Source organism: Anguilla rostrata, chromosome 5 (assembly GCF_018555375.3).
Source record: "Anguilla rostrata isolate EN2019 chromosome 5, ASM1855537v3, whole genome shotgun sequence".
NCBI lineage: Eukaryota > Metazoa > Chordata > Actinopteri > Anguilliformes > Anguillidae > Anguilla > Anguilla rostrata.
This window is the reverse complement of record NC_057937.1, coordinates 63,254,478-63,274,405: the sequence shown is the minus strand read 5'-3', so window position 1 is coordinate 63,274,405 and position 19,928 is coordinate 63,254,478. Positions and strand designations below refer to the sequence as shown.

General features: G+C 44.9%; 1 protein-coding gene across 5 annotated transcripts in view; it reads left to right on the top strand.

Annotated features, from left to right (window-relative positions):
• LOC135255907 (transmembrane protein 132C-like) overlaps window positions 1–19,928 on the top strand; it is a 43,381-nt gene that overhangs the window by 8,518 nt on the left and 14,935 nt on the right. For 2 of the 5 annotated variants that reach the window (XM_064337686.1, XM_064337684.1), the window contains exons 12-14: window positions 800–3,164; window positions 4,558–4,627; window positions 5,459–5,779. In XM_064337686.1, coding sequence (XP_064193756.1) covers window positions 800–1,624 — 825 coding nt within the window. In that variant the 3' untranslated portion in view covers window positions 1,625–3,164; window positions 4,558–4,627; window positions 5,459–5,779. Of the gene's footprint in view, window positions 1–799; window positions 3,165–4,557; window positions 4,628–5,458; window positions 5,780–18,746; window positions 18,807–19,373; window positions 19,698–19,928 lie in introns of all 5 variants that reach the window. The other 3 variants (XM_064337683.1, XM_064337682.1, XM_064337685.1) reach the window with 3 other exon arrangements.

Sequence of the window (19,928 nt, the reverse complement as noted above, 5' to 3'; positions counted from 1 at the left end):
GCTCATCTCTTTCGTCCCTTCCATCCTATCTGCTTCTTAAAGGAAAAATATACCTAAAAACTTAATATATTTGTTTACTAGCTGCAGACAAATATATAAATACCCAAAACATGTAATGCTTTCTCTATAAGATAGCACTCTACAGATTTCAGGAATTACCCCTGACAGCTTATGTTGGAAGAACTCCACTTACAACAAGTACATCAACCTTCATGCTCTCGGCAACTTGTTATTATCTTTACAATGTCAAAATAAAACATGCACACTTATCTGGGTACCTGCCCTCTGTCATTTGTGAAATTCACAGGAAAATGTTCCTGTCTTTTACACTATATCTTGAAAGAGCACATGCAGTCATTCCAGTGTTTTATTTGCCTCAAACTCCCATAGTTCCTTGCAAAGCCTTTAACATTGAGCAGATGTCCATCCGTCCATCCGTCCATCTATTATCTAACCCACTTATTCCTGGTCAGGGTTGTGGGGGACCTGGAGCCTATCCCAGCATGCACTGAATGAGAGGCAGAACCCTGGACAGATCGCCAATCCATCACAGGGCACCACTACTTTGTCACTCTTACATATACAAGCATATGAAAGAAGAATTTTGTTCTGAATATTGGTGAACATGGATGTGATTGCACAGGGATTTTTGTTTGTGTCCTAAAAGGGTCTGGTAAATGTCCAGTAAAATGTCCAGTATTAAATCAGAGTCCAGTAGAGAATGTATGTATTCTGTAAGAGCTGATGTAACACTGAACATTTTACTGTGTACCTACGCGACTGTGTTTGTGTCTCTCAGGAAGCTGCCTTCAGCGTTTGGCTCCAGTTCAGCGATGAAACGGCCACGCTGGTCTCCGCCTTCGACCCCGCCCCCTATTCCCTGCGGCTGTCCTCATTGGCTGACACTGTGGTCACAGTGACGCCCGGGCCAACCCAGCGAGTGGTTGCCCAGGGTGATGGGGGTGGACCTTTGCTGAGGGCAGAGCTACTGGTCTCCACCTGTCCAGCTCAGAAGCAAGCAGCCAATGAGAGAGGAGGAGGAGGAGGAGGAGGAGGAGGGGGAGGGATTAAGAGGCTAGCCAGTGGCTCTGGTTGGGTGCGGGTGAAGCTGGACTGGGAGCTCCACCCTGACAGCAGCGAGGAGCCCGGGTTCCAGGTGCTGGAAATCTCTCAGGTGTTTCCGGACTCCGAGAGTGAGCTGTATGAACCGAGCAATTCCTCCAGAGGCTACGGCCAGGACAGGGAGGAGGATGACGAAGATGAAGGTGTCGATGGTGGCAGGGATAGCAGCCTGGGGGCGGGCACCAGGACCCACCTGGAGAGAGCGGTCCTTACGCCCAGCCATGATGGGGGCGGGGTGTACCTGCACCCCAGCAAAGACACGGGGGGCGGGGGGGAGAGGGAGCTGGAGGTGGGAGTGGGGGCCATGCTCTCCCTCTTATGCCTCTCCGCACTCCTCTTCCTGGCAAACTTTCTCCCCTGTGCCCTGCGGAAGAGAGGGAAGAGGAGGAGGAGGGAGAGAGGAGGCCAGGGGCCGGAGGAGGAAGAGCACAGAGAGAAAGCAGGGGATGGTGAGAAAGGAGGAGAGGAAACAGAGGAGCGCATGAGGAGTGGACTTGGCTAGCCGTCACACAGACACCTGTCTGATGCAGGACCTCACTGTTCCTGTGGCTCTGTAAACCTGCCCCGTGTCTACCTCCACATTTACCACACATCCTACTGTACACCCAACACTCAGCTCTGGGAGTTGTAGTCTTCAATTAATCCTAAACCCCCTAGACGCTCAGCTCTGGGAGTTGTAGTGTTCAATTAATCCTACACGACCCCCCCCAAACACAGAGGTCTAGGAGTTGTAGTCCTGAACCCTCTGACCTCAGAGAGAGTGTCAGCCGGAATTCTGGGCCCCCTGAAAGAATATTTATCTCTTTTTTTATTTAAAAAATTAGATTCTTTTTAGATGTGATCCCCACCCCCCCCAATTGTGGGCACCCTTCAGAAACGACCCTGTCTCAGAGTCATGTGACAGGGGTATAGAGTACAATCAGACCTTTGCCATAGACTCTATAGGCTAGGATACGCAGCTTTGTGTGGTTAAGTTCTCTTCACTGTTAAAGCTGAAACATTCCTAATTTGATATTCCGAAAATTAATTCAGGGACCTGAACAACAGCAATGCTGTGGCAGTGGACATTCTGTCCTGTAATACATCATCAGACCTCCTCTTACCAACCGCAACACAGAGGACAAGAGGAAGGCAGGAGTTGAGTATCTGGTGAGCCTAGAGAATCTGTGCTTTTGTGCCCGTTTGTAAATTTTAAAATTTTAACTGTTTTTTTGTTGCTGTTTTTGTCAGTGCTGCATTTGCCCTCTTTACATTCCAGTGTTCATTCCCTGCAGTGACTCTGTCAAAGCAGCAGCTCAGATCCAAGCCTTCCTCTGTTCAGCACTGTAGGGTACTGACGTGAGCAAATGTAAATTAGCTACTCCTTTATTCATGTACTTTCTGTTTTTATGATTCTGAATGCATTTCATTGTGATTTTACTTTAAATCTATTGGCTAATTAATTAACTTTTTTGTATTGTAAATGGCATCAGTCATTTTTGTTTCAAGACAAAATTTTTGTTTTGTTTTCGTCCCTGCTGGTTTGATGTTACTTTGTTATCTTATTGGATTCAGTGATATTTCCTCAGTCTTGGATGGGAGGAGATGGCTTTAGACATGAAAGTCAACACTATTCAACAAATTTGACTGAAACTACTCATTGCAGCTAAATAAATAAAAATTGACGTTCATACAAATGAATGATTGAGTTGAGGTCAAGTGCGGTCAAAGTCAAGTACCTGATGCATGTGAACATGTTGGTCTGCGGTGGTGTGCATTACCAAAGGAGAAAGCAACGGTCCTAACTCTGCTTTTACTTCATTCACTGCATTAAGTTTCCTAAAACCTTCATTGTAATAAACAATTGTGTAATCAACACGATGGCATCGGAGAGATCAGGTGGAAGCACGTGTAAACACGGAAGTGTAAGAGGTGGGAGGTGTTTCTGTAGATGTTCATCACCGGTCGCTGCTGGTTTTGCGCTTCCACTCGCAGATAACTGGACACCCGATTCCATGTAGAACGTGCGGCGGGAACAACCGCTGAAAACTTCAAAAGAACAAGTGAGTGGCCTAAAAGGAGAAACCTTTTCACGAACATGCTAAAGGAAGTTAAGTGGAATGAATCAAAGTTCTCGAAATGCATGAAGATAGGTGGTTTTGAAATCGAAAGTAGGACAATAGCATAAGAAAGTTCGTGACCAAATGTGCAGCTTGTGATTGTGTTTTTATTTATTTATTATTGTTTACCATTATACCCAAGTAGTTATTATCTAGTGATATATTTTAGTTGGATTGTGCGGAGAGGAATCCGTGGAGAGGAATCCGCGGAGAGCTTGCTCGGTCCTGCGCACTCGCAGGGTGGATCTCGGAGTTCCCATTCTCGCCCTTGCCTCCTCTTGTGTTATCGTACGCTACTTCAGTATTGGAGAAATATTATAAGAAATACCAATTACAGTGAAAATGTGCACCAATGTAAGACGCAAACGGGAGGTTAAAGCTGGTGTAGGCAATTTTATGTCAATATATTTTATATAATTTATATAATAATTTTATATAATTGTCAAGAGACCATTAGAAAACGTTCATTCGTGTGAAGGGATTTCATGCTTGGGTAGTTTGTGTTGATTCTGCCTCACACAGGTGGCATGAATAACATACTTTCCTTGCTGTAGTCGAGCGCTTGATCGGCACGAAAAGCTTTCAGCGACTATAAACTGACACGCGTACAAACGACTAGCAGCCATACTGTCATTCCACAGTAGACCAGCACCTGGAACCGGCATTTCAACTCGCTAAAGTCAGCTGTTGATGACGTCATTTCCCCATTCCCTATAGAAACGTATCACCTGCGCTTCCGTGTGGATCCCGCCCACGCGATTGTGTTCAACTTGAATCCGAAATTTCAACTCAATAAAACGCTCTAGGTAAAGTAAGCAATGAAGTTGAGAAGAAACAGTTTATGAAGGACGTCATGGTTATAGTGTACTTGATATGTGGGGCGACATAGCTCAGGAGGTAAGACCAATTGTCTGGCAGTCGGAAGGTTGCCGGTTCAAACTCTGCCCTGGGCATGTCGAAGTGTCCTTGAGTAAGACACTTAACACCTAACTGCTCTGGCGAATGAGAGGCATCAACTGTAAAGCGCTTTGGATAAAAGTGCTATATAAATGCAGTCCATATATTTCCATATATATAAAAAGCTCTGTGTGGAAAGAGGGACTGTTGATAAAAAATGAACAAGATATGTATCAATGGAAAGCTGTGCACCTGGGTGACAATTTATCTAAAATAGAACTTTTAAAGCAAAAGTAGGATTTGAAATTTCTGATGTGTGTAGGATTGATAATGGAATACTGTACTATAATCCCATACTTGTTTGCCACAGACCGTTTCAAACAATGGTAATTAAAGAAATTTCACATATGTTTTTTTTCTTCCAACATTATATTTTCAGATCTTTCAGTAACAGTCCCTGCTGGACATGACAATTGCAAGTTTTGGAGTCCTTGCTGGGCTTCTGTTGGGTGAGTAACTTAGGCTACATACATGCATTTTGCATAAATAAAGGTGTGTGGATTCACAAGGTCTGATGAGTCGTTTAAGGCAGATTAGATGAGAGACATTCTCCCATCAATTTGCAACATGAGAAGTGTGGGTTTTGAAAAATGTACTGCATTTCACAGTAAGAACAGTGCATATACATTATACAGTATTTAGACATCTACATACACAGTGATATAAAAAAAAAGTATTTGCCCCCTTCCTGAATTCCTCTAATATTGGATATTTGTCAAACATCTTAATGATGTTCCAAGTAGTTGATTTTGGTTGAGGTTTAGCCTATGTCTCTGGCTGTTTTTTATTCTTAATTCTCAGCCTCATAATAGCTTTCTTGACTTCCATTGGCACAACTCTGGTTCTTGTTACAAATGCCAGCAACAGATTCCAAATGTAATCAAAAGGCTAGAATCAAGACTAGATACTAAAAGCTCTCTTATACCTGCACTAGGCAAGCAGCTAAACACACCTGACTAATCAGAAAACCCTGAAACACCATTTGTCCCCGACATTATGATGCCCTGAAATAAGGGGTCTATGTATAAAACGTGCAGTCATTTCTGCAATGGGAAACCATTGAATAAAAGCTGAGAATCTGCACTTTAGCCACATATGAACAGTTAAAATTGTGGAGACCAGACCCAAATCAAGAAAAATATTTATTTGTCCCCAACATAATGGAGCTCACAGTATAAACTGAGTTGTTTTCTCTTATGCATGGAAAGTCCAACACTGAGATTTCTCTTACGCTGACTGAACATGCAGTTTTGCGCTTGTTCTCATTCTTCCACCCCTAGCCCACCTGGCAGTCTACTGTGTGGGTTTATCTGTGAGCGTTGGCGATTCCCTCACTCTCCCCTGCCATGGAGACCCCAGCAGGGATGTGGAGTGGCGGTTTAAACAAGATGGGCACCCTGACTGGCTGCTCGTGGCCGAACTCCACACCGGATCCTTTTCCCCAGGAAACCACTTCCAGGGACGGGTGAATTCCTTCCACCTAACAGAGCCGGGAAACTACAGCCTCACCCTCAGCCCTGTGGTGTACAGTGACCTCGGCATTTACACATGCCAGTACATGGATGGGATCATACTTTCAGTTGTGAAACTAGAAATTGGAGGTAAGTGCATGTCGCCTTTTTTCCTACAGATTTAGTGCACGTTTTTGTGTTTATAAATTTGATAGGCCAAGAAGGTTTTTTTTTTTGTCAAAGGATATTACTGTTTTTATACTTAGGGTTGTTGTTCGGGGGACAGGATCATTCTAGTCTGTACAAAACCCACAAGCTCTAAATCTCTTTCTCTCTCTCCTTTTCTCTCTCTGTCTCTCTCAGTCTCAGTCCCATCAAATGTTTCCGTAGCGATGGGAATGTCCGCCAGTCTTTGCTTTTTTTTACCTTTTTACATGAACTGCTGTTGATAATGTGTTCCCCTGTAAATATACGTGAAAGTGTAAAATATGCAAATATGTAAATGAATTCCCTGCCCTCACAGGCCACCCACCCCAGACCCTCACAGTGAAGGCCGGTGGTTTGCTCTCCATACCGCTCTATACCGCAGACCCAGTGAGGGTAACATTCAGTGCAGGCCTTGGTTCAGATGAGGTGCTGATGCTCGATGCAAATAAAGGCCCAGCCAGGTATGGGGAGCGTTGTGCTCAGAGATGTGAGCTTCTGGCCCAGAGCTACACCCTTTTGCTGAAGAGTGTGACACTGGAGGATGCCGGAGTCTACAAGGTGACCGATCCTGAGACCAACAGGACCATCAGCTCTGTCTCTATGCGAGTCTCAGGTATGGTCCTCACCTTCAGATCTGTGTGTTTGTGCAGATGCAGGGCTCAGCATCTTATTGGTCCACTCTGTTATTCTACTGAGTTATGGCTGCTGCAAGCAATTGGGAAAATAAAGGAAATAATAATAATAATAATATATATTATATAGAATAATAAAAAAGGCTGATTAAAGCAGTTACACATGACCTTTATTGTGCATTTGTGTTCTCAGTTGTCACCTTCTCTCTTAATTGTTTTGGTTTGGCAGCACTGGGAAGTGTAAGAGATGATTAACTTCATTTAGCACATTTATTTTCCACAATGCCTCATGTGTGATTGTCATGCTCTGTCCCTTTAAGCACAGGAGACAAAGGTAGAGGTTTTAGTCTAAATGTTTTGCAATCTTAGGCCATTATTTCTAAGATGTTGCCTGGCTTTGTCTATTTTTATGTCTTCTTTTCCCAGAACTGCTAGATAAATAATTTGTCAAACAATGTCTGTTGCCCATCAGTTGACTAAATCCTGACAATTATTGGAAAGAAGACTGATTCCTTTTTTATTAGACTACAATTCTTATGGAATGTGCATAAAATGAGTATATTTTCACAATACCGTTGAATTTACTGAAATGTATCGGCCTATGGACTACCTGGCTCCAGAAAGTATGAAGATGGCCTGCTGAAGCCTTTAGTGTAGGGTTTCGCCTCTATCTGGCCACAAATCACTCTACTGGATTTGCTGTCTGTAAAGTAAAGCCGGAGAAATTGCCCCCCCCCCCCCCCCCGTAACAGAATCATCACTGATCCTCTGTCTTGATCCTGTTTAGACCTCTCTGCTGAGTTTGATACAGTTGATCCCGATGGTTACCCTGGCGCACAAACCGGTATTTCAGAAATTCCAATGGGATGTACTTTTCCTACCCCATGGCAGGGCTGTATCATAGAAACCCTCTGCCTTAGCGCTTAGCGCAAGAGTTCCCCTGGGCTCCATCTCGGAGTCACACTGCCTTAGTGCAGGAGTTCCCCAGGGCTCCATCTCGGAGTCCCACTGCCTTAGTGCAGGAGTTCCCCAGGGGTCCATCTCGGAGTCACACTGCCTTAGTGCAGGAGTGCACCTCTGACCTGATCTACCTGCCTGTCACTCCTCTGCTCACCACTCCACTGCTCACCTGGCTAATGGTGCAGCCCTGGATGATTTGCTTTACATCAAGGACCACAATGTGTAGAAGTATAAGCACTCGCCTACCGCCGCAGAGACCCGGGTTCAGTCCCCGGCAGCGGTACTTCCAGCTTGGTCAGACGTTCCTACGAACACAGTTGGCAGTGTTTGCGGGTGGGAAGCTGGTGAGGGTATGAGTCCTGATCATTGCATTAGTGACTCCTACTGGTTGGTCTGTTCAGCAGGGAGGGGATCTGGGGGAGATAGCGTGAACCTCCACACGCGTTACGCTCTCCCAGTGAAACTCCTCGCTGTCATGTGAAAAGAAGCAGCCGGCCACTCCACATGTATCAGAGGAGGCATGTGGTAGTCTACACCCTCCCCTGACCGACAGAGGATAGCACATCGACCAGGACACAAGGAATTGATGTAACAACTAAATTGGGGAGAAAATGGGAGGATAAATGGCAACAAAAAATTGTTTTATTTGTTTTTCAAATAGAACAAATAAATAACACCACCCTCCTCAAAGCACATTTTCAACTCACAGCCCTGCATCCACAGTCTCCTCCCACCTACGCTGGCGCTGGCCTATATTGTTGGTTTACATAGTTACTTCTGTACCTGTTACTGATGTGCTACTACAGTTAGTCAGACTGCTAACTATGCATCAGCTCTGCTTGTTGTATGAACCTTCATGGAAGCACTTTTTACAAGTCCCTCTGGATGTTTGCTAAATGTAAATGGATTATAATTGTTATTGATCTTGTTGTTATTTTTATTATTGTTGTTGCTATGAATATTATTATTGTACTCTTCCTGCCTGATTATTACCTGCTCTGCTGTATTTTTCCTTAATGAGTCCCTCTTTCTCCATGTTCCCTCTTAGCCCCTCCTCTCTCTGCTGGAGCAGTGGCTGGGATAGTGCTGGGAGTGCTGGGAGTGTTGGGAGTGCTGGTGCTGCTGGTGTTGGGGGCCTTTGCAGTCAGGAAGTACCTCCAAAGGCGAACGCGAGCAGAGCCTGTATTCCGTTACCAAGCAACCAGTGCTGAAGATCAGAACGGCTTCAACGGCAGAGCAACATGTGTTCTGATTCCTGACTGCCCTGAACCCCATCTCCCCTTCACTCATCTGCAGGCCTGAGCTTCTTACCTGCTTACCGAATGGGGAAAAGCCAAGGGGAGTGAGTCCTATGGGACACTGGCTCACCTGCAGGCCTGAGCTTCTTACCTGCTTACCGAATGGGGAAAAGCCAAGGGGAGTGAGTCCTATGGGACACTGGCTCACCTGCAGGCCTGAGCTTCTTACCTGCTTACCGAATGGGGAAAAGCCAAGGGGAGTGAGTCCTATGGGACACTGGCTCACCTGCAGGCCTGAGCTTCTTACCAGCTTACGGAATGGGGAAAAGCCAAGGGGAGTGAGTCTTATGGGACACTGGCTCACCTGCAGGCCTGAGCTTCTTACCTGCCTACCGAATGGGGAAAAGCCAAGGGGAGTGAGTCTTATGGGACACTGGCTCACCTGCAGGCCTGGCCTGAGCTTCTTACCTGCTTACCGAATGGGGAAAAGCCAAGGGGAGTGAGTCTTATGGGACACTGGCTCACCTGCAGGCCTGAGCTTCTTACCTGCTTACCGAATGGGGAAAAGCCAAGGGGAGTGAGTCTTATGGGACACTGGCTCACCTGCAGGCCTGAGCTTCTTACCTGCTTACCGAATGGGGAAAAGCCAAGGGGATTATGGGACACTAGCTCACCTGCAGGCCTGAGCTTCTTACCTGCTTACCGAATGGGGAAAAGCCAAGGGGAGTGAGTCTTATGGGACACTGGCTCACCTGCAGGCCTGAGCTTCTTACCTGCTTACCGAATGGGGAAAAGCCAAGGGGAGTGAGTCCTATGGGACACTGGCACACCTGCAGGCCTGAGCTTCTTACCTGCTTACGGAATGGGGAAAAGCCAAGGGGAGTGAGTCTTATGAGACACTGGCTCATCTGCAGGCCTGAGCTTCTTACCTGCCTACCAAATGGGGAAAAGCCAAGAGGAGTGAGTCTTATGGGACACTGGCTCACCTGCAGGCCTGAGCTTCTTACCAGCTTACCGAATGGGGAAAAGCCAAGGGGATTATGGGACACTAGCTCACCAGCAGGCCTGAGCTTCTTACCTGCCTACCAAATGGGGAAAAGCCAAGAGGAGTGAGTCTTATGGGACACTGGCTCACCTGCAGGCCTGAGCTTCTTACCAGCTTACCGAATGGGGAAAAGCCAAGGGGATTATGGGACACTGGCTCATCTGCAGGCCTGGCCTGAGCTTCTTACCTGCCTACCGAATGGGGAAAAGCCAAGGGGTGTGAGTCTTATAGGACACTGGCTCATCTGCAGGCCTGGCCTGAGCTTCTTACCTGCCTACCGAATGGGGAAAAACCAAGGGGAGTGAGTCTTATGGGACACTGGCTCACCTGCAGGCCTGAGCTTCTTACCTGCTTACCGAATGGGGAAAAGCCAAGGGGAGTGAGTCTTATGGGACACTGGCTCACCTGCAGGTCTGAGCTTTTTACCTGCTTACTGAATGGGGAAAAGCCAAGGGAAGTGAGTCTTATGGGACACTGGCTCATCTACAGGCCTGGCCTGAGCTTCTTACCTGCCTACCGAATGGGGAAAAACCAAGGGGAGTGAGTCTTATGGGACACTGGCTCACCTGCAGGCCTGAGCTTCTTACCTGCTTACCGAATGGGGAAAAGCCAAGGGGAGTGAGTCTTATGGGACACTGGCTCACCTGCAGGCCTGAGCTTCTTACCTGCCTACCGAATGGGGAAAAGCCAAGGGGAGTGAGTCTTATGGGACACTGGCTCACCTGCAGGCCTGAGCTTCTTACCTGCTTACCGAATGGGGAAAAGCCAAGGGGAGTGAGTCTTATGGGACACTGGCTCACCTGCAGGCCTGAGCTTCTTACCTGCTTACCGAATGGGGAAAAGCCAAGGGAGTGAGTCTTATGGGACACTGGCTCACCTGCAGGCCTGAGCTTCTTACCTGCTTACCGAATGGGGAAAAGCCAAGGGGAGTGAGTCTTATGGGACACTGGCTCACCTGCAGGCCTGAGCTTCTTACCTGCCTACCGAATGGGGAAAAGCCAAGGGGAGTGAGTCTTATGGGACACTGGCTCACCTGCAGGCCTGAGCTTCTTACCTGCTACGAATGGGAAAAGCCAAGGGGAGTGAGTCTTATGGGACACTGGCTCACCTGCAGGCCTGAGCTTCTTACCTGCTCTGGAACCAGGAGTGAGTCTAGGACACTGCCCCCAGGCTGAGTTCTACCTACGGAAGCAGGATGTTTTGGGACACTGGCTCCCTGCTGAGCTTCTTACTCTACGAATGGGGAAAAGCAAGGATTATGGATGGCCCCTCAGCTGAGCTCCGCTTCGAAGGAAGCAGGATTTGGACCTGCTCCTGAGCCTGGCTCTACTGCCTACCGATGGGGAAAAGCCAAGGAGTGAGTCTAGGACATGGCTCAGCGCTGGCTCTACCTCTTACGAATGGAAAAGCAGGATGATAGGACACTGGCCACGCGGCCGATTCTACCGTAGATGGAAACCAAGGGGGAGTCTTGGACCTGTCACAGGCCTGATCTCTGCTACAATGGGAAAAGCCAGGAGTGAGTCTAGACACTGCTCACCTCAGCCTGAGTTCTTACCTGTTACCGATGGGGAAAAGCAAGGGAGTGAGTCTTAGGACACGCTCACTGCAGGCTGAGCTTCTACCTGCTACCAATGGAAGCCAAGGGAGTGAGTCTATGGGACACTGGCTCACTCAGCCTGACTTCTTACTGCTACCGAGGGAAAAGCCAGGGAGTGAGTCCTATGGGACACTGCTCACTCAGGCCGAGCTTCTTACTGCTACCGAATGGGGAAAAGCAAGGGGAGTGAGTTTATGGACACTGGTCCCTGCAGGCCTGAGCTTCTTACCTGCTACCGAATGGGGAAAAGCCAGGGAGGATCTATGGGACACTGCTCACCTGCAGGCCTGAGCTTTACTGCTTACGAATGGGGAAAAGCCAAGGGGAGTGAGTCTTATGGACACTGGTCACTGCAGGCCTGAGCTTCTACTGCTTACGAATGGGAAAAGCCAAGGGGAGTGAGTCTTAGGCACTGCTCTGCAGGCTGAGCTTCTTACCTGCTTACCGAATGGGAAAAGCCAAGGGAGTGAGTCTTATGGGACACTGGCTCACCTGCAGGCCTGGTTCTTACTGCTACCGAATGGGGAAAGCAAGGGGAGGAGTCTTATGGGACACTGGCTCACTGCAGGCCTGAGCTTCTTACCTGCTTACGAATGGGGAAAGCCAAGGGGTGAGTCTATGGGACACTGGCTCCCTGCAGGCCTGAGCTTCTTACCTGCTACCGAATGGGGAAAAGCAGGGGAGTGAGTCTAGGACACTGGCTCCCTGCAGGCTGAGCTTCTTACCGCTTACCGAATGGGAAAAGCCAAGGGGAGTGAGTCTATGGGACACTGGCTCACCTGCAGGCTGAGCTTCTTACCTGCTACCGAATGGGAAAAGCCAAGGGGAGTGAGTCTATGGGACACTGGCTCACTGCAGGCCTGAGCTTCTTACCTGCCTACCGAATGGGGAAAGCCAAGGGGAGTGAGTCTTATGGACACTGGCTCACCTGCAGGCCTGAGCTTCTTACCTGCTACCGAATGGGAAAGCCAAGGGAGTGAGTCTTATGGGACACTGCTCACCTGCAGGCTGAGCTTCTTACCTGCTTACCGAATGGGGAAAAGCCAAGGATGAGCTTATGGGACACTGGCTCACCTGCAGGCCTGAGCTCTTACCTGCTACGAATGGGGAAAAGCCAAGGGGAGTGAGTCTTATGGGACACTGGCTCACCTGCAGGCCTGAGCTTCTTACCTGCTTACCGAATGGGGAAAAGCCAAGGGGAGTGAGTCTTATGGGACACTGGCTCACCTGCAGGCCTGGCCTGAGCTTCTTATCTGCCTACTGAATGGGGAAAAGCCAAGGGGAGTTAGTCCTATGGGACACTAGCTCACCTGCAGGCCTGAGCTTCTTACCTGCTTACCGAATGTGGAAAAGCCAAGGGGAGTGAGTCTTATGGGACACTGGCTCACCTGCAGGCCTGAGCTTCTTACCTGCCTACCGAATGTGGAAAAGCCAAGGGGAGTGAGTCTTATGGGACACTGGCTCACCTGCAGGCCTGAGCTTCTTACCTGCTTACCGAATGTGGAAAAGCCAAGGGGAGTGAGTCTTATGGGACACTGGCTCACCTGCAGGCCTGAGCTTCTTACCTGCTTACCGAATGGGGAAAAGCCAAGGGGAGTGAGTCCTATGGGACACTAGCTCACCTGTGCTTATCTTCGTCTAACTGGAAAAGTGCTCTAGAAACGGAACAAAACGCCGTCTGCTGGGTAACAACTTATACTGAAGACCAGGACTGCTCCATTCCCTTGCTCTGTGGAGTCTGCGTGCATGTCTTAATCCTGCAGGTAGAGCGGATTGGGGCTTGATTGCTTGACGATGCGCACCTGTGTCCACCTAACAGTCAACTGGATAAAGCTTGAAGACACCTCAGGTTTTTTTTTTTTGAGAGAGAAATTTTGAAATTTTTCTCCTACCACATTTTGTTTTCTGTATTTTTTGGTACTTTTCTGTTGTAGGTTACAGGTGGTCAGGCAGTTTCCTTGTTTTAACATGTTTTAGATCAGGGGTCCTCAATCTTATCCAGAAAGGGCCGGTGTGGGTGCAGGCTTTCATTCCAACCAAGCAGTTACACACCTGATTCAACTAATCAAGGTCCTTAGCAAAGACGCTAGTGTTTGATTAGTAGAATCCGGTCTGTAACTGCTTGGTTGGAATGAAAGCCTGCACCCACACCGGCCCTTTCTGGATAAGATTGAGGACCCCTGCTTTAGATGGTTAGGCCAGAGCAGGAAGAAGTTTGCTGGAAGATGCTCCTTTTACTTTGCCCTGGTAGTGAGGTTTAGATCTGTGCTTTCTTTTATGTGAGGAGTAGCCTAGCGCTGGTCTGTTCTCTGCCTGAACCATCCTGTTAGCCTACACATGGTAATGTGTTCTGTTTTTTGTCTTATTGTTCGTAATCTTATGTTTGTGGCATTTGTTATGTTACTGTCCGTTGTTGTCCCCAGTTATTGGAACTCGGGTTGGCTTTTGGGACATAACAACGGAGTGTCCTGGCTAAATTCACAACCTGGCTCTCTCAAACTTGCCACATAATCATCTCCTGATTTAATTGGCTAAAAATGTTCTCTCCCTCCCCACCTTAGCTAATGTGTGGTGAGCATTCTGGCGCAAAATGGCTGCCGTGCATCGCCCAGGTGGGTGCTACACATAAGTGGTGGGTGAGGTGAGTTCCCCTTCAATGTAAATCACTTTGAGCGTTTGGAAAAGTGCTCTATAAATGCAATGATTGGTTGATTCATTCATAAGAAAAAGTGATGATGAAAACAGGCAATTCAGCCCAATTAAATGTTAAGACAAACTGGCTGTATAAAAACCATCAACAAACAATAAAAATAATCAAACCATAAATAGAAACCACCAAAAATCTATAAAACTCATAGCAACAGTAAAATCGGTCAAAAAAGGCCTATACTACAGCATTTCCTGTGCTGTGTCAAGCCTGGTCTTGAATAATATCAGACTCTTTACTTTAACTACATTTCCTGGCAAACTGTTACAAGCATTAATAACTCAAAGACCATTTCAATAATAACAATTTTAGTTGTTTTTGTTGTTGTTGTTTCTGTCTTTGATGGAGAGGGAGCAGCAGGAGGAAGGAGCGAGAGTAGAGAGAGTGGTTTAGGAGGAGAGCAGAGAGGGATTTGATGTAACTTTTAGATTTTTAAGTTTTTAAATGTCCTTTTTTTCCAAACTTTTTTGTAAATAAAATTTTATAAATTGAATTTGTGTATCTAGAGTCTGTTTTTTTATTTACAGTCAGCATTTGTAATTGGTAGTATCAAGTGATCGTGTGTTATCATGACCTAATTTGATTATAATTAATTTGGACAGTTAATTATGCCATACTTTAAACTGTCTGATCAGTGACATAATTAGTGGCCTTATTAAAGCAATAAGCCACAAGAGGCCGTGGTTTACAGTGATTTTACAACAGCTATGGGGCGTTGTTAGGCACAGTAAACCACGGCCTTGCATGGCATAATTGCTTTTATAAAATGGTTAATACATATACCTGGCACGGTTTCATAAAATAAACACATAGCAACAAAAAATGCAATAATTTATTGATAACAAATAATCATTTTTCAGCCAAGCAATGTAGTTATTCTGTGACATTTAGCAGAATGGTTGCCAAGCAACACATAGACATGAAAACAGCGAACGGACCGCACTGTATGGGTGACTAATTTGCGCAGTAATATTGAAATTGTAATGCGGTCACAGGTGTCTGTTTAGAGCATTTTACAACGGCTTCGAACGCGGTTCAGCCAATCAGAATCAAGGACCGGAACTACCCGTTTTATAATACTGATTATGTAATGAAGTTGCTGAAGCAGCTGGACTGTAACTCTGAATGTGCTTCAGTGGATGCGTTAACACTTGATTCTGCATTTCTTTCTAGATCTCGGGTGAGAGCATTTGTACGCAACATAAACACGGAAGTGCAAGAGAGGCGGAAGGTTTTTGCTGTGTATAACTCGGTGATCTGTCCTGCTTTTGCGCTACCACTTCTGGAAAACAAGACATTCCACAATTCCATGTAGAACGAGCGGCGGGAAAAACTTCAAGAAAACAAGTGAGTTGCCTAAAATGTGAAACTTTTTCACGAACATGCTAAAGGATGCCAAGTGGGACTAATCAAAGTTATCGAAATGCATGAAGATAGGTTGTTTTGAAATCGAAAGTAGGTCAACAATAGCATACGCATGTTAATGAGCAAATGTGCGGCTTGTTATTGTGTTTTTTTAATTATTACTGTTTACCATTATACCCGAGTGGTTATTATCTAGTGATATATTTTAGTTGGATTGTGCGGAGAGGAATCCGTATAGTCTCACTGTCATGATCCGCGGAGAGCGTGCTCGGTCCTGCGCACTCGCAGTGTGCAGGGAGAGGATTTGGGTGGACTGTGGGCCAAAAAATTGAATATTGTGTCATGAATAAAGTTTGATACAGCCCTCATTAAATTGAATATATAATGGAAATGTATCTAAAGAACAGATATTACAACTACTTGATCTACACAGATGGTTCTAGAGAACCAGGTGATGGACATGTAGGTGCTGGTGTGTGTATCCCAGGATTAGATACAAGTATATGCAAAATAATTTCTAACCACTTATCAGTGTACACAGCAGAAATAATAGACGTGCAATGGGTGTAAAACCAGACAGAGTGGTAATCTGTTCAGACTCCACTGCTGCAATATTAAGTTCAACCTCAGACCAAACGTTCAGACGCAACCTGTTAACCTATCAGTGTTCGCGTTAAACCTCCTACGATTGGGCATAGATGTAGATTTCTGTTGCATTTCTGCTCATGTTGGACTTCAAGCATAGTGTTGTGAGGTTTACTCAGATGAATGGAGTTTCAACAACCAATCAGAATTCGAGATGTCAGTAGAGCTCAACTTATTGAAATAACACGGACACGACAACAGTTTAGAAATAAAGAATATACATTTATTGGTTATGACAATGAGTTGGTAACAGGTTAATTGAAAACAATAATTTGTATAATATGATGAATAAGATTATACGAGGAAATTATGATTTTGCGATGGCTGAACATAAGAGGCTGGCAGTACTACCATTCCACGAAGGCTCGCGTTATTAGTCAGTGATACGCTACACTGTTACTCGGTTAATTAAAACTAAACAGGTATTTAAAATTTTATTCTATGCTATACTTTGATGTCAATGTCAAATTTGTCAAGTATGTGTTCCAGTACGGTGATAATAAGGGAGATAACGCAGAGAGTTTATTGCAGGGACACAAGAGGAAGGGGACAGGCACATACTTCCTTGGTTGACAGAGGCCCCAAAGTTCCTGTGTATAGTTATGCATTCTTACAGTAGAAAATGGATGATAAAATGGATAACAGAGCTCTGAAATTGAACAGTGATGACATCTTGGCAATACCTTTTGGAAAGGGTGAGGCAACATCACTAATAAAACACAGCAACAAATGCAGGATATGCATTCCAAGGGTAGGGAATATTACAAGATACAGAGATTTGTTAAAGTAAAATCATATACAGGAAGACGCAGGAGAGAAGATGTTACACTCTCTTGGCTTAGATTTGGACTCACAGGATTAAATGCAACACTTTATATCATAAGAGAGCATCTGATAAATGTACAGAGATATGCAAATGTACAGAAAACGTAGAACATGTGCTCTTAGAATGCAAGAAATACGATGCTGAAAGAGAGACTTTGTGGAAGGATGGGTGAAATTGGCAGAGAATGGAGCATCAAAGGTTGGAGATTGGGGATAAACAGTGGGAGTTAAACAGGGCGTTATTTAAACAATGAAAATAGGGTGTTAATATATATAGTGTAAATCAGTAATGTAATCAGCATGATACTACACACTTTGTTACAGTAGGTGGCAATATGTGCCTTCACACAAGTTTACAACCCGCCATTAAGCCAAAGACAAGCAACTCACAAAAACTTTAACACTCATCCAAAATTTCAACATGCAGCCTTTCAGCACGCAACCATAACTAACGCATGAAATTTTCTACATCCAACCAAATTTTCACGGTGTGAAAGGTTTCGTTAAGGGTTTGTCTTCAGCCAAACTATCAGAGCTAGCCGGCTGAGCCACAGCGGAGAAGAGACGTCTCTTCCTGCTTCTGTTGTGATTTACTAGAGAGACCGTTTCAAACTCGGAAAAAAAAGGAAATTTCATATAAGTTATTTTCCTAGCCCACCTATTACCGATATTTTGACCGATATTTTGTCAAAAAGTGCAACATTTTCAAATCCATTTGAAAAACTTATATTTTATTAAATTTCTATATTTAAGAACATTTAACTTATAAGAAAACAAATAAAAATAAACAAACAAAGAACTTTTTAGATTAAAAAAATGTAAAAGATGATATTAAATTATATATATATATATATATATATATATATATATATATATAAACACCCTCTTTAAGTGTGTGAAATCAAAATAACTCCATACCTTACTTTTACTCCTTTCTTTTCCAGCCATCTATAAAAAATTAATTTAAAAAAATCAGTTTTCCAGTTTCAAGCATGTATTTTTATGAATATTATTATTGTTGTAATGAGTGAATCAAGTGTAACGTTAGATGAAATTAAATTGACTGGATGAAATATGTGAAAAAAAACGACAATGCGCATTTGTGCAGGTTACCCGCGCTAACTGTTGGTTGATTCACTTCTCCAACAGCAATCCTTTCCTCATGTTATCACGACAAAGCTAGATAACATGGCTTAAAATGATCCACATTAGAAGTGTTTTATTGGCGTCACAGCATCATATAGTAGTTAATATCATTATCTCTGATAAAAAAACAAATGTGTGATGCATTCAATCACCATTTTATTTTGGCTGGTTATTTATTTGAGAATACAGCGATGTCCTCTGGAAATGTAGATCCTACGCTGCTTATGAGCTCACTTCCACTTCATAAAGGCTTGCTAGCCAGCTAGCTTGCTAAAGTGAACCAAATAATTTAGCTAGCTCGCTCCCTTGATAATGAGGATTGATAAACATAGCGGTCGTATAAACGCATTTAATTCAAAACTTTCACTAAATATACATACCTTTATTGCGGCAATCGAATCTGTGCAGACAAGTCTTGCAGTGGAGAATATTGGATGAGGCACGAGTGACAAACGTCTTATTAGAGAAGTAGTGCGTCAGCTGCTGCAGTTCACACTTGTATTAGAGCTCTCTCTACTGGATAATTGTAGTAAATAGCAATTACAACGTATTTTTCGAACAGACAAGTACAGATAAATAATCAATGTTTTTTTTTTGTTTATTATACTTATTTAAAAATCGGGACACATCGGCTGCATAACTGCCGATCCCGATGTTGTCAAAAAAGTCAAATAATGGCCGATATATCGGCCAAACCGATATATCGGTCGGGCTCTACTTCTAACATTACATTTTCATATCTTTCAGTAACATCCCTGCCAGACATGACAATTACAAGTTTTGCCGTCCTTCTTGGGCTTATGTTGGGTGAGTAACTTTGGCTACAAATACTGATCAGGTACAAAATCTGATAAGGTACAATAAGTATTGTACCTTATCAGAGCTGTGTTTTGTAGTTGTTCCATTACATTAGCAGACGCTCTTAACGAGAGTGACTCACATAGCATTTACACTTCATCCATTTATGCAGCTGGATGTATACTGATACCTGTATATACGGTACAATGGCAGTGCCCTACTTGGAAATTGAACCTGTGACCTTCAGGTTACAAGACCAGCTCCTTATCCATCATACTACACTGCCGTCTTAATTATGTTGAGACCAAGCCTTACAGCGGCCAGCTTCTGGCTGATGGTCTGGAGCATATTCCTTATGGAGCGGACCGTCTCCCAGTTAGAGGCCAGGTAAACGAACACCTCCAGGACTGTTCGTACAGGCTACATACATTTTGCATAAATAAAGGTCTGTGGTTTCACAAGGTCTGATGAGTCGTTTAAGGCAGGTTAGATGAGACATTTCAAAACCGGCACCAGGTAGCTCTGTAATTGATGGGAGAAGTGGGGAATTGAAAACTATCGTTCTCCCTCTCCCAGCCTCGCCAGCATCTCCAAGCCGTGTGGATTTATCTGGGAATGTCGGCGATTCCCTCACTCTCCCCTGCCATGGAGACCCCAGCAGGGATGTGGAGTGGTGGTTTCAGCAGTATGAGTATCCTGACTGGCTGCTCGTGGCCGAACTCCACACCGGATCCTTTTCCCCAGGAAGCGGCTTCCAGGGACGGGTGAAATCCTTCCACCTAACAGAGCCAGGAAACTACAGCCTCACCCTCAGTCCTGTGGTGTACAGTGACCTTGGCATTTACAAATGCCAGTACAAGGATAAGACCGTTCTTTCAGTTGTGAAACTAGAAATTGGAGGTAAGTGCATGTTGCCTTTTTTCCTACAGATTTAGTGCAAGTTTTTTGTGTTTATGGATTTGATAGGCCAAGAAGGTTTTTTTTGTCAAAGGATAATACTGTTATTATTCTTAGGGTTGTTGTTGGGGGGACAGGATCATTCTAGTCTGTATAAAACCCACAAGCCTTGGGTGGTGTGCAGTAGACAGCATATGCTGCATCAGGGCCTTCATCTACCCCAAGCAACATGGT